At 41.2% G+C, this 14,273-nt stretch overlaps 1 protein-coding gene across 7 annotated transcripts in view; it reads left to right on the top strand.

Annotated features, from left to right (window-relative positions):
* The window catches only part of plecb (plectin b), a 197,232-nt gene that overhangs the window by 128,780 nt on the left and 54,179 nt on the right, over positions 1-14,273 (top strand). For all 7 annotated transcript variants that reach the window (XM_057341180.1, XM_057341176.1, XM_057341179.1 and 4 more), the window contains exons 12-22: positions 191-284; positions 428-582; positions 731-1,001; positions 1,150-1,227; positions 1,316-1,477; positions 1,765-1,869; positions 5,715-5,810; positions 5,931-6,056; positions 12,325-12,477; positions 12,558-12,712; positions 13,560-13,686. In XM_057341180.1, coding sequence (XP_057197163.1) covers positions 191-284; positions 428-582; positions 731-1,001; positions 1,150-1,227; positions 1,316-1,477; positions 1,765-1,869; positions 5,715-5,810; positions 5,931-6,056; positions 12,325-12,477; positions 12,558-12,712; positions 13,560-13,686 — 1,522 coding nt within the window. The remainder of the gene's footprint in view (positions 1-190; positions 285-427; positions 583-730; positions 1,002-1,149; positions 1,228-1,315; positions 1,478-1,764; positions 1,870-5,714; positions 5,811-5,930; positions 6,057-12,324; positions 12,478-12,557; positions 12,713-13,559; positions 13,687-14,273) is intronic.

Below are 14,273 nucleotides of genomic sequence, written 5' to 3'. Positions count from 1 at the left end.
GTTACTGTATATTTATACATTTTTACTTTATAAACCACAGTGTGCTCCAAAAAAGTCTGAGACCACTTGTACAATTGTTCCTTTTTTTCTTAACTTTTACAAAACTGTTCTATGTGAGGTTAGAGCTCCTCATACTTAATATGAACCAAAAGTTTTAATATTTTGTTTGTCTTGCTGTAAATTCTTCCAGGTTAGAACGTCTCCAGCGGATTGTCAGTAAAGTGCAGATGGAGTCAGGCGTGTGTGAGGAACAGCTCAACCAGCTTGAGTCTCTACTTCAGACTGTAAGCTAAATTGTTACAAACTCATCTATACAGCTGTTATTACCGTATATCACATGTGTCCACAAATCTAAAAGTTGCTGTTTAGAGTCTGATGGTTGAAAACAACAGTTGTGTAGTAACTGGCTTTGCCGTGTTTACTGCAGGATATCCGACTCCTTAATGCAGGTAAACCAGCCAAGCACACAACTGAGATGGAGAGGGATCTGGACAAAGCCGATGGAATGATCCGCCTCCTCTTTAATGACGTTCAGCTTCTTAAAGATGGTCGCCACCTGCAAGCTGAGCAGATGTATCGCAGGTACAAATTGAATCGAATCCATTGGATGTCAGTTCATATAGTTGGTGCAGTGGTCTTCAGATGCACATCAGCTTGTAATTATTGAATGAACCAATGGTAAATTGTTTCAGCTAAAGAAACAGAATAACGCTTCAGTTTTTTTTCTTAGGGTCTACCATTTGCATGAGCGCTTGGTGAACTTGTGTAGCGACTACAATCTAAGGTTCAAGGGACAACGTGGACGGCCCGAGCTGGATGAGGTTACCCTACGCTATGCACAGGACCTGTTGGCCTGGGTGGAGGAGAACCAGCGAAGGATCGAAACCGCTGAGTCGGGCATTGATCTGCCCTCTGTAGAGTCTCAACTGGGCAGTCATCGTGGTCTTCACCAAACCATTGAAGACTTTAAAGCTAAGATTGAGCGAGCACGAGCAGATGAGGTAACATGACAGACTATATGTTATTAAACAACACTGTAGTTTAAAGTGAAATGTCTATTTATTTATTTATTTATTTGGGATGTCATTTGATCCATTTATCATCTTATGGTCTATCTGACGATGCCATTGCATATGTCTGTATTTTCAGAATCAGCTCTCACCTTCCAGTAAAGCCACGTACAGAGAATGTCTGGGCAAACTGGATCTGCAGTACAACAAGCTGTTGGTGAGTGATGGACTCTGTAACCTTCATGGAGTAATTTCAGTCATTGAATATGTGAAGTGTCTGCTCATGTGTAATTTCCCTCCTCCAGAACTCCTCCAAGACCCACTTGAGGAATCTGGACCAGCTGTACATCTTTGTCAGCGCAGCCACAAAGGAACTGATGTGGCTTAATGACAAAGAGGAAGAGGAAGTAAATTACGACTGGAGCGAACGCAACACCAACATGAGTACAAGGAAAGAGAACTACTCAGTACGTATAATGTCTTTACTGTTGTTCATTTTCATATGGCATGCAGACTTGTTTTTCCCCGAAGGTGAAGTGTGTCTTTTCTGCCTAGATAGCATCACCAAAAATAATTTCAAAATTTCTGGATCAATCCTAAAACTGGTAAGAATGTTGCTTTAAAAGCTGAAAAGGATGTTGATCCAGAAATCACTCCTCATGTTCCATGGTCCAGCAATTTTAGTTGGATCAAGGTGTAATTGAAGAATGTTTCACAATGTTTATAATATTCTCTGTGATCTGTTTAATTGCAGGGACTCATGCGTGAACTAGAGTTTAGAGAGAAAAAAGTCAATGACATCCAGGCCAGTGGAGACAGACTCATCAAAGATGGTCATCCAGGCAAGAAGACTGTTGAGGTACGGCGTGACTACACTTCTACATTGCACTGTTACAGGGGTCGGCAACCTTAGGCACAGCACGCCAAACACATCCAGATAAATGTTATATTAATTACAAAATTAATGTTATTTGTTTAGATTACAAAAATGTTTAAGTCGAGTTCTAGTTCTCTTTCTAACATTCAATCAGTATTTCACTATGGGAATGACTCTGGCGTAATTTCCCACGCTTTTCCCAAGTTTTGGGGAACTCACGCACCTTAAAAAGACAGAAAAAGTAGCTTACTCGGCATAGCTTCGTACACTCATCACGTTGTGTGGGGTTGTATGAAGAGAGTACATGCCCCATCACGGCTATGGCAAAACAGCAGGAGAACTCCGGGGATAAGCATCCTCTACATCCTTGCGCCTGTGATATATGGATTTCTGTGAAGCTTTCTCACAACCGAATTTCAGGCCTTCGGGAAGAGGTGGACACGCAGACTATAAGCCCTTCCGTCCTGCCCCTCCTCCACAGCTGTCAGGGAATGCAGCCCCGCAGCCAAAGCCCGGCTTTGTAAAACCAAAACTGTCCTACGTGGCAGCTAAACACAGACTGGCTCCCCCACAAGGGAACATGAAGAGGCAGTCGACCTGAGACAACAGTTTGGTATAAGGAAGGGTTTGGGGACAGCACTCAGAGTTTTTCTGTCACATCCTTTTGAAAAGATTCCTCTCTCCCTCCCGTGGGGAAAAGGAGAAGGAATATAAATGGGACAATTTTTCATGTGGACAGTTCAGAATCCAATGTTCAAGGTAATATGGCAAACATGCTCCAATTGCCTTCCACAGAGCTGTCTCACCCTCCACCTATGAGGTTTGCTCTAAGGGGGGGAAGACAAAATTTGTCAAGCATTATATCAAAAGTTTTCTCTGGTGCATACAGGCCAAAGGCAGAGGGCGCAGAGGGTGATAAAAAATAAAAGATCACAAAAGACAAGCACAAATACACATACTGTATATACTGTATATACACATCTACCATCTCTTCTGCCTTTTGTTAGCTCCGAGGGCATTCAGTTAATGTGTGGAAGGGGCTCTGACTCCATTAAGAAACACTGGGATAAGAGTTTTATTGTATCTAGACAATCTGCTCATCTACGCGCCCTGTCCAGAGCCCATAAACTTTCTAGTGCTACTGACAGTATTTCTAGCTCTCAGCTCAGTAGTGTGAATGTGTGAATGATTTATTCAGCTGGTCTTCTCCGCACACATTTGTTCGATTCTATAGTTTGGATGTGACAGAGCCCTCTCTCGCTCACTTGGTCCTAGGGGTGAGTGATTGAGATGTACACTGATTACTGGGGTGTGTTTTATTAGGGGCATATATCTCAGGTGTTCTGCCTGCACTTAATTTGCTAGAGCATCAATCCACATTCACTCACCGTTTTGTCATTAATTAATATTAATGAGGTGCCAGCTAGACGCTCACCTGAGCTTCCCCTGGACCTGGATCAGGTATTGCGGGAGTTCGACCACCTGTATATTAAAGGGGACCCTTCCAAGTTTTCCAAGCCTTCCAAGTTTTCCGAGTCTCCCAAGTCTTCCGAGCCTTCCAAGTCTTCCCGAGAGTCTTTCAAGTCTACAGAGCCCTCTCAGTCATCTTCGGAGCCCTCTCAGCCTTCCAAGTCTTCTGAGCCCTCTGAGCCTTCCAAGTCTTCGGAACCCCCTGAGCCTTCCAAACCTTCAGAGCTCCCCAAGCCCTCAGAACCTCCCTAGCCCTCAGAGCCTTCCCCGAGGGCTACCGTTGTGGGGGCGCTGGCATGCGCCATGGCTGCGTGGTCACCCTGGGCTTTCCCCAAATAAATTTTGTGGGGGGGGCTCCTTTACCCTCGCTGCAGTGGCCGGTTCTACCTTCTGGGAAAAAACCCTGAGGACTGGTCACAAGATGCACCCCCTCGTAGCAGTTGTCCTCCTCCACGTCCACTTCCACTGCCACGGCTCCCAGCATCATCCCCACCACAGACCCCAGCGCCACAGTGGCCGCCATCCCGGACTGCCGCAGCTCCATCATCCCTGACTTCCCCAGGCCCCACTAATACAGCCACGGTGGCCATCCCTGTTTGTTATCATCCCACCTGCCAGCCATTATGCTCATCACTGGACATTATATATACTCCTGTTATATACTATATATATATATGCCTGTTTCATGTTTCTTTGTATCGCTATGTGTGGTCTGTGGCTGCAAACCCGTTACAGCACTATCCCTGCGTAACTGTTTTGATTCACTATAAGTTCATGTTATTTACATTATGCACGTACAGACATATGACTTAGTTTCACTTACCGCATGCGGTTCATGTCCGGCATCTTTTCGGGCTGTGACTGCTCCATGTATCAGTTTCAAACGATCTGCAAATCCTGCATTATATCCACCATTTATATAACTTCCATCACTGAAATGCCGTGCATAAACAAACACACCTCAACTTCTCTCACTATCGTAAGAGTAACGAGCTGGAAGCCCACAGCGCAGCCAATCTTGACACAGCACAGCCAATCTTGATGGTAATTGGGTCTTCCTATCGCTCGTCAGTTGCCGTGTGGGGCGGGCTATTTATTTCGCCTTGCCGTCGGCATGGTTTTCCTTGAGAATAGCCCAATATGGGACTAAGAAAAGTTGTAACGTAACGGTTTTTCAGGTTCGAAATAAACTTTACGAAATCTATTCGAACCTTGGGGGAGTGTATCGAGCACAGAAATACTACGTAATACATCCAACTCGTTTTTTGACAAGTTGACCATGTTAAAGGTGGGGTGGTTGATTTGGAAAGGTTCTATCTTTAGCCTGCTTGCAAATTATAATCCCACCCTCTATGTGATTCGCCATCCAAAGCCACGCCTCCTCCAAACACATGAATGTATTTCGTAAATCCATGTAATGAATTACAAACTAAATCCATTAAATTCTTCTCAAAGCATATACATACCTGTCCAAAAGAAAGAGAGCAACCATGGTATCGTCTTTCAGAACATTTGCCTGCCAGAGCTGTCACCATCATGTAAAAGCTGAATGTTAATTTGAATTTTTTCTCGTCACTGCTTTTTCAAAAACTGACTTTTGTTTTTTAGATTACTTGTCGGTTTCGCAGGATAGTTTGATTGTTGCTGATTGTCTGCCATTCTCCCTACATTGACATAGTGGACTTGAGCGCGCTGATGATGTATGATGTCTGCGTAAACAGGGTGTGCAGTGGTATGCAAAATGCGTTGGCTGAAAATGTACAGATGACCAGTCACAGCATTCGGCCAGGACGCTTTGATTGGCCGAACGTTTTTTGGTCCTATGCTTTTCACAGACGATATATAATTATGAAAATATTATTTGACCACTATACTTCTTGATTGCTATCAGGATGTAAAGAGATTTACAACCAACATGACAAAAAATGTTTATGGACAGGATCACCCACCCTGCCTTCAAGCATGAGAAGCCAGCACGTTTAACATTGCAAAGAAGTCAGAATGCATGAAACAACGTTAAATCCCCCCTTTAAGATAAAATAACTGTTATCAAACAAATTTGATTTGATCAGTATTTCTTAGTATATTCAATGCATTAAGCTTTTTTGCTGCTTTGTGTTCTCAAAAATAAAATTGTTCTTCAAAAATTATTCTAATGTTGTATATGTGAGCAGATTACATATACTGGACAATTATATTGTGATATAATTGAAGATAATATTAAACATGAATGTTGATATGGCCAATGATTACCAAGAAAAAAAATAATGGCACATCATGTCAAAAATGTTGCAGACCGCTGGACTATTAGATATTACAGATATATGTTTCATTCTTGTTGTTTTGTTGTTTCTCAGGCCTTCACAGCAGCTCTGCAGACCCAGTGGAGCTGGATCCTCCAACTGTGCTGTTGTATTGAAACTCATCTCAAAGAGAACACCGCTTACTTCCAGGTACAGTGCAACCCAACACTCCTCCCTGTGCAATGATGTAACCATGTTCTCTACGACCGAAAGTCTCTCAGTCAAGCATAACCCGTATTACTCTCTTTATCCATCCTGTTTTACCCATAGTTCTTTGCTGATCTGAAAGAAGTGGAGGAGAAGATGAAGAAGATGCAGGAGACCATGAAGAAGAAGTACATGTGTGACCGCACAACTACTGCCACCCGTTTGGAAGACTTACTTCAGGATGCTGTCGTAAGTCACACCACAGATGCTGTGTTCTTGCAAAAAATTCTGTGGGACATTTCTACTTGCAGTAATATTTCGTCCATACAGTGTTATGTTATCTGAGAGGATGATGTATTAAAGGTCCAATGTTTGAAATTTACCGGCATCTAGCTCAGCGTAAGGAGGGTGCCCTTGATTGGCTGGAGGAAATGGTAACTGTCCTTACATCATTGAATGATGATTATTAAATAACAAGAAATAATTGGAAAATGTTCCTGATTCACCGTCCAATAAAAATCACTTTACAATTTGCACCATGATGTTGGGAAACACCTCTTTACGTTATGCTTTCACGTGTCAAGAATGTGAAGTATTCCGCTAAATATACTAATAATAGCAAAAAAATAATAACCACTGTAGAAGACACTGTGGCGCCCTTGCGTTTGCTATCGCGCCAGGGCCCAAGGTATTCTCAATCCGGCCCTGGCAACATGCAGTCTAAAGGAGGGCTAGTTAACTGGTGGCCCGCGGGCAAAATGCAGCCTGCCAATTATCTTTACCTGGCCCGCCTTAACATTTCAAATAAGTGGAGAGACTTCACGAACAGTGTGCTTTAAGAAATGCATCCACATCCTGAAACGACACATCTTTGAAGGTCCAAAACGCTACTACATTCAAAACAAAAGTAATTACCGCGGCTCATAACGATATATTGACGTCTTATAAAGTGATTTGATCGGTCTGTCCAAGAAACTTAATGTTATTTACAACGTTATAATCGGCAGTCCACAGCCACAGGCAATCGGTTTGTGCACACGATAGGTCACATTCCAAAATGCTTCTTGTGCCCTTGAAAGTAACTGCAGGATGGGCACACCATGTGAACGGTTGTCTCAGATAAGGGAAAACTGTTGTTTTTATTACTGCATTCATTATGTATGATTTAAATGGCTATATTTATGAAAAAGTGCTGTTCATCTTCCTTTAGAACTTGCACTTCAAAGGATCTTCGCTTCTAATTCTGGGGGGCCATAAATTAATACGATTGGAATTAATTTGAAGATACGATAGGAATTCACCTGAAGATGCGATAACAGTGTTCAGTTCCTTGCACGGACCATTTGCCTTGTAAGACGTTACAAGGGGCAGGGATTACTTTTGTGCTGAATGTATTCGTGTTTTTGACTTTTATTGATTTGACTTTCATTAATTCAACTAATATCTTCATAAATATCTTCTTGAAAGATGAGGTAACACACGCAGTGTCTGCCAATCTCATATTAATCTTGAGTACCTATACAGTAGTATTGCATATGTATCTTCGAAGAGTATTTAGTTTGATCAAATTTATAAAAGCTCTATGATTATTTCCGGAAAAAGACGAGCTGCTGGAGGCAGACAGGGGGGACGGAAATACAGCACGAGCACACAATACATCATCGCATTATCCTTTATTATGCACTTGCGCGCAAGTTGTGGGGGGGATATTTCTTTCGCCTTGCCGCGCTTTTCCGGTAGAATTGCCTAATATAAGGAATAGGATCCCTATTACGAAACAGGGATCCAGACTTATAAAAACTTTCCGAAACAAGTTGGAGTACTAGGGGAGTATATCAATTCAATTCTATTCTATTTTATTTATATAGCGCTTTTCACAATGTGTATTGTTCCAAAGCAGCTTTACAGGAGAAAATAAGAAAAACACAGAAAGGTAAAACACAGCACAGTGCATGGTGTTTATAGACCAAGCAAGATCATTCTAATAAATAATATCTAATAAATAAATGAATAAATAAATAAATGCAGTCTCCCGGTGAGCAAGCCAACACTGCACTGCTGTGGCGAGGAACCCAAACTCCAATGATGAATAAATGGAGAAAAAAAAACTTGGGAGAAACCAGGCTAAGCCGGGAGGGCCAGATCTCCTCTGACGTGTCATAGCTGCACTCAGTGACCCCCACCAAATGCCACCGAGCAAACATCCATGAAGAACAGGGAGAGCCCACCAGCCACGACCCAGGAAGCCCCACCCGCTGAAACCACGCAGGTCCAACCCGGTCCCATTCCGCGATCGACAACAGACAACAGAGGAACAACCAGGGAAAAATAGTAATGGCATAATTAACTTTATTCCTCTGTTGTCCGACATCGACCACAAAACAAGACCAAACCAGACCAGACCCACACAGTCTCAACAAATGAAATGCCCCAAACCACAACCAACAAGCCCCCCACTCCCCACAAACACCCACCCAGCAACCTCCAATCAAAGTCACTGAGTGCAGCTATAACTTCAAACTGCTGTCATGTGATGTAAATTTAGCATTAAATACCAAGTATTGTAAATTTAGCATTAATGTGACAAGTAGTCCGTCTTTGCTCTTGGTTGGGGATGGAATTGTCTGAGCTGGGCTGGTCAGATGGTCGCTTTTCTCTTGGGTGGTGATGGAATTGCCTTGGATGGAGCTGGGATGGTCGGTCAGTCAGTCCGCAGTCTCTCGCAGGAGGATGGCACGGGATTTTCAGATGTAGCCGGCGTAATCTCTAGTTGGGGATGGGCATATGACGTTCATCTGGGCCTGGCGGAATCTCTCCCTACCTCGGGATGGGCATCCCGAGGCGAGGGCAGAAAGAGAATAATTAGCGTAGCTGTAGTTGCTGTTCATTAGCTATGTATTAGTGAATGCTTGGCTGAAAAGATGTGTCTTTAATCTAGATTTAAATTGGGAGAGTGTGTCTGACCCTCGAATAGTATCGGGGAGGCTATTCCAGAGTTTAGGTGCTACGTATGAGAAAGCTCTACCCCCTTTGGTGGATTTAGTTATTCTAGGTGTTATCAAAAGTCCGGAGTTTTGAGATCTTAGAGAGCGTGATGGGTTGTACTGTGGTAGAAGCTCTGTTATGTAGGTAGGGGCTAAACCCTTTAAGGCTTTATAAGTGATTAAAAGAACTTTAAAGTCAATACGATATTTAATGGGTTATCAGTGAAGGGTTGATAACATTGGGGTTATGTGATCATATTTTCTGGACCCGGTTAGAACTCTGGCAGCTGCATTCTGAACTGACTGTAGTTTGTTTATTGATGATGCAGGACAACCAATAAACAGTGCACAGTAGTCAAGTCTTGAGGTCACAAATGCATGAATAAGCTTCTCTGCATCAGCAACACATAAAATATTTTGCAATTTGGCAACATTTAAGGTGGAAGAAGGCGGTTTTTGTGACATTTGAGATGTGATTTCCAAATGACAGGTTGCTGTCTAATATAACGCTGAGGTCTTTAACTGTATTTGTTGGAGTAACAGTGCAGCCTTCAATTTGCAGATTATAATCCGAAATATTCTGCTGACATGTCTTTGGTCCGATAAGTAATATTTCTGTTTTATTAGAATTTAAAAGAAGGAAATTACAAGTCATCCAATGTTTTATATCTTCGATGCACTCTGCCAATATGGACAGCTGGAAGGAATCATCTGGTCTTGATGAGATATATAGCTGAGTATCATCAGCATAACAGTGGAAGCTAATTCCATGTTTTCTAATAATGTTTCAAAGGGGCAACATGAATATAGAGAATAGCAAGGGTCCTAAAACCGATCCCTGAGGTAATCCATAATTTACTTGCGTTAGATTTGATGATTCCCCATTTAAATGGACAAATTGATGTCTGTCACGGATGGTGCGTAAGAACCCAGATGCAGGCAGGCAGTGGTGAAGGGGTTAAACAAGATATATTTATTTTACAAAAAACACAAAACAAAAACACCCACAATGGGGAAAACGAAACTGAGATATATATATACACAAAACAAAAGACTTCCCACGTGGGGGCAAAACGTAAAACCAAAGAGAAGCAAAAAACCTAACTCAAACTCGACTAAACGTCTACAAAAAACATGGCAGGGAAAACAAGGCAAACACACAAAACTCACAAATCAAGGACAAGGCAGAGAACAGGAACCAGGGTAACACCACGAGCACGAACATCCACATGTAATCCACCAACACAAGACAAAGAAACAAGAGGGTATATATAGGAAAGACAAACGAGGGATAATTAACACAGGGCAGGTGTGGGTAGTAAAACACTCAGGGAAGGATAACAAGGAAACGAGAGGAGCGGGGCCAATGACGAGACACTGGAGAGAACGTATATTATTGTTAAAAGGACAATAATATGTTTCTCTCCACACATAACCAAAGGCTTTGCCATGACTCTGCTACAGGACCAAGAAAAACATGACTAAATGAAGCAGAGCCATGACAGATGTCTGTCTGATAAGTAAGATCTGAACCATTGTAGTGCCTGTCCCTGAATACCGGTATAATTGTGTAAGTGATCTAGAAGTATTTTATGGTCTACAGTATCGAACGCAGCACTAAGGTCAAGCAGGACTAGGAGTGAGATGTTACCTTTATCTGATGCTATAAGCAGGTCATTTGTTATTTTAACAAGCGCAGTTTCAGTATTATGATGCGGTCTAAAGCCTGACTGGAATTTTTCGTGTGTGTCATTATTTTGTAAGAAAGAGCACAACTGAGTGGACACTACGTTTTCTCGTATTTTAGACAGGTAAGGGAGATTAGAAATCGGTCTAAAGTTTCCCAGTTCATTGGGGTCTAAGTTTGGTTTCTTGATAAGAGGCTTAATGACGGCCAGCTTAAAGGGTCCTGGGACATGGCCTAGATTAATTGACAAATTGATAATGTTATAAATGGGCTCAATTGCAACAGGTAATAACTCTTTTAATAATTTAGTTGGTATGGGGTCTAATAAGCAAGTTGTAGGTTTAGATGTTGCAATAAGTTTAATTAAATCTTCCTGTTTTATAGGTGAAAAACACTGTAGCCTTTCTTTTGGGGCGATGGTTGGTACTAATTCATAGGACAGACTTGGAAGTTGAGTTTTTACTATTTTGTCTCATATGTTTTCGATTTTCTCTGTAAAAAAAAATTCATGAAATCATTGCTACCAAGGTGCGGCGGAATACCCAGGTCAGGTGAAGTCTGTTTATTTGTTAGTTTAGCAACTGTACTAAATAAAAACCTTGGATTGTTTTTGTTAGTTTCTATGAGGTTACGGAGGTGCTCAGCCTTTGCTGATTTTAATGCCTTTTTATAACAGTTTCTGTGCTGTATATCAAGCACAGAAATACTACGTCATACGTCCAACTCGCTTTTTAACAAGTTGACCATGTTAAGCATGAAAAGCCAGCACGTTTAACAGTGTAAAGAAGTCAGAATGCATGAAATAGCTTGTTACCCCATCTTGAAAAAATTGTGCCACCCACATGGGACTGGGGGTGTGAGTAAATTAACAGCAATTTCATTTTTTGGGGGTAAACTAATGCATTAGGGAATATAAAATACAATTAAAAAGTTTCAAGTTTCAATTAATTTCAATTATAAGCAAGAATAAGCAATTTTCTTGTGTTCTAACTGCTTTTCCTTGTGTTTTTAAACTTGGTTTTCAAAATGTGATCATCTGACATGACCAAAATTATTTCCTTGGTCTGCCATTGTGGGCGTTGCTACTCTGTAAGTTCTGTGTTCAGGTACACACAGCCCCACCCCCTCCCCTGCCTGTGGAAGAGTGTGACATGGTTCCTAAACAACGTTTCGGCATTCGCCAGTTTCATCAGATTAGTAAATAAATTAATGTGTTGCACTGCCCTCGGGGAAACTTATACAGCAGCATTATTTACGACACTGGTAACAGATAATTGCACTTATCAACCACAAAGTTCTATAGTGTTCCTTTAATGACAGTAATCAAATGACAAAGTTATGGTATTTGCTCAGGTGGGTGCTGGGCTCTTATCTATCGGCTTGCAACTTTCCATTTGTTGATGAACATTACACATAGTGCACATCTAATTAGAGTCAAGCCAATCGGTGCTGTAGCCCAGGCACACATAGCCCATAGGCCACTAGGGTTAAGCTGTACATATGTCTTGGCGATAGATCTGCTTGTTTGGGGGGTGTTTTGTTTCTATTTGTCTGTTCATCTTAATGTGTGTGGATATATGAATGTCAGCTGATGCAACGGTTTATATCTTACCCTCAGCAGTTTGTATATATTGGCTTGTATTGTCCATTCTGTGTCTCCTGCTTTGTGGGGGGTATTCACATATTTTATACTATACAGTATGTGCAGCAGCAGCATTTCTTACATGCTCACAGCAGCATGTTGTGGGTTGGCCGTAGCAAGTCTCAGTCTATTCTGATAAAATAGATCTATTCCACCAAAACCAAACACATTAAGCAGTTTTAAACATACCACTTTTTTCAACAGGAGGAAAGAGAGCAGCTGAACGAGTTTAAGAATGACATCGCTAACTTGAACAAGAGAGCCAAAACCATTATACAGCTGAAGCCCCGGGACGCAACCGCCCCCTTCAAAGGCAAACTTCCCATTCAGTCAGTGTGTGACTTCAAACAGATGGAGGTAAATGCCACTCACTGTTATGTGCAAACAGCTGTCCTGTGCTTTTCGGAGTATGCTGATGCTCTTTTCTCTCGTAATAGATCACAATGCACAAAGGGGACGAATGCGCTCTCATCAATAACTCACAGCCCTACAAGTGGAAAGTTCTGAACCGTTCAGGCGATGAGGCTCTTGTACCATCGGTTTGCTTCCTCGTGCCACCTGTCAACAAGCAGGCTGTGGAGAGTGTGTCCAGGTAAATGATATAGGCTGTGTCCGAAAGCTCCAAAATGCTGCCTTCGGAGGCAGCATTTCAAGGTTGGAAGGCATCAAGGCACGTCTGAATCCAATGTTTGCTTTACTTCCTGTCTCCTAAGATACCTCCATCAGGTCAATTTTTGAAGGCAGCATGGATGTATCCTTCGCTGTCTTCAATGTCCCACAATTCTATGCATGTGATCTCGCTGGAAATGTGATTGGTCGAGCAGGGTCGAGTTCGAAAAAATTAAATGGCGACCAAGAAAGCGGCTGGAGCAAAGTTTTTGTGTAAATTGAGTTATATTTTCTCTTTTTACAACTTTTGATTTCATTTCTAGCGAGAAAATAGTATTGCTGTTTTTAAATATTCTATTAGTTATCACAAAGGTGCCCGAAACAGAATTCTGTTGCTGTTCTCGGTTTTACGTAGAAAAAAATTTACCAATCACAACACACTTCACAAATACTGTTCCTTTAGTGAAGCGCATGAGAGTTTGTATGTTGCTAATGTTGTGCAATGTTTGCATGTCGCTAATGTCATAATAGTTTTTGTGGTAAGCCTTTTTTGTAGACAAGAATCAAGTTGCTTGATGAGAAAATTAACCTGATGCTTTTTAAAGTAAAAATGCTTTTTTTTTTTTTTTTGGCAAATTGATTACCATTTTGAATTACCATAATTTTAATTACTTAAATTACTTAATAGGTATTGTGTGGTATTTGTTACTACAAATAAAACAAAAAAGTCAGGGTTTGTACTACTTTTGTTGAGGTTTAAGTTTTATTTTTAATAGTAGAATACAAAAGTGATGGTTAGTTATTTACACATGTGGTAATTTTTGTGGCAGTCTTGATGCTAGTCATCAGCAGATACTGGTTCTGTGGCAGAAACTGCATTGCGACCTGAGAACTTTGCTATCCTGGCAATACCTGATGAAAGACATTCAGCTCATTCACTCCTGGAACATCACAGTGGTCTGTTCTCTTTGGTTTATTTGTTATTTACTGTACTGTATCATTTGTCATGTGTTAAAAAAACAATATTTATTACATGACTTACTTTTTCTGTCACAGGGCTCTAGACTAACTTTTTGCACTGGTTGCACTGGTGCACGTAACTTTTTTTCTTAAGTGCACCAGCACAAAAGTTAGGTGCACCCAAATTTTCGACCGTATCGCATTTAACACCGCAGTTTTACAAGTTCACTTTTTTTTTTATCGCTGTCCATATAGGCAATATTGACTTGTAAATGATTAACTAACAATCTGGTCAACATAAAGTTCTTTATTTGAAGCACAATTCTACAAGAAAGCAGGGCTCTAGACTAACACTTGAGAGAGGTGGCACTGGTGCTACCAAGTTATTCAGTTGACCAGAGTCGTGGGGGTGAGGTAAGAAAAAAGAATCACTAAAACGTCATTAAAATGTGTTTAATACATTAATAAATCAATTAGAAATTAATACAAATCATTGTTTATGATTGAATTATTTTTATTGTATATGTAAACTCTTTCAACACTTTACCATATTTAAAGCACATCTTTCTTAAAGCTACTTTCTT

The sequence above is a fragment of the Triplophysa rosa genome, linkage group LG8, assembly GCF_024868665.1.
Source record: "Triplophysa rosa linkage group LG8, Trosa_1v2, whole genome shotgun sequence".
Taxonomy (NCBI): Eukaryota; Metazoa; Chordata; class Actinopteri; order Cypriniformes; family Nemacheilidae; genus Triplophysa; species Triplophysa rosa.
This window is presented reverse-complemented; position numbering and strand designations above follow the sequence as displayed.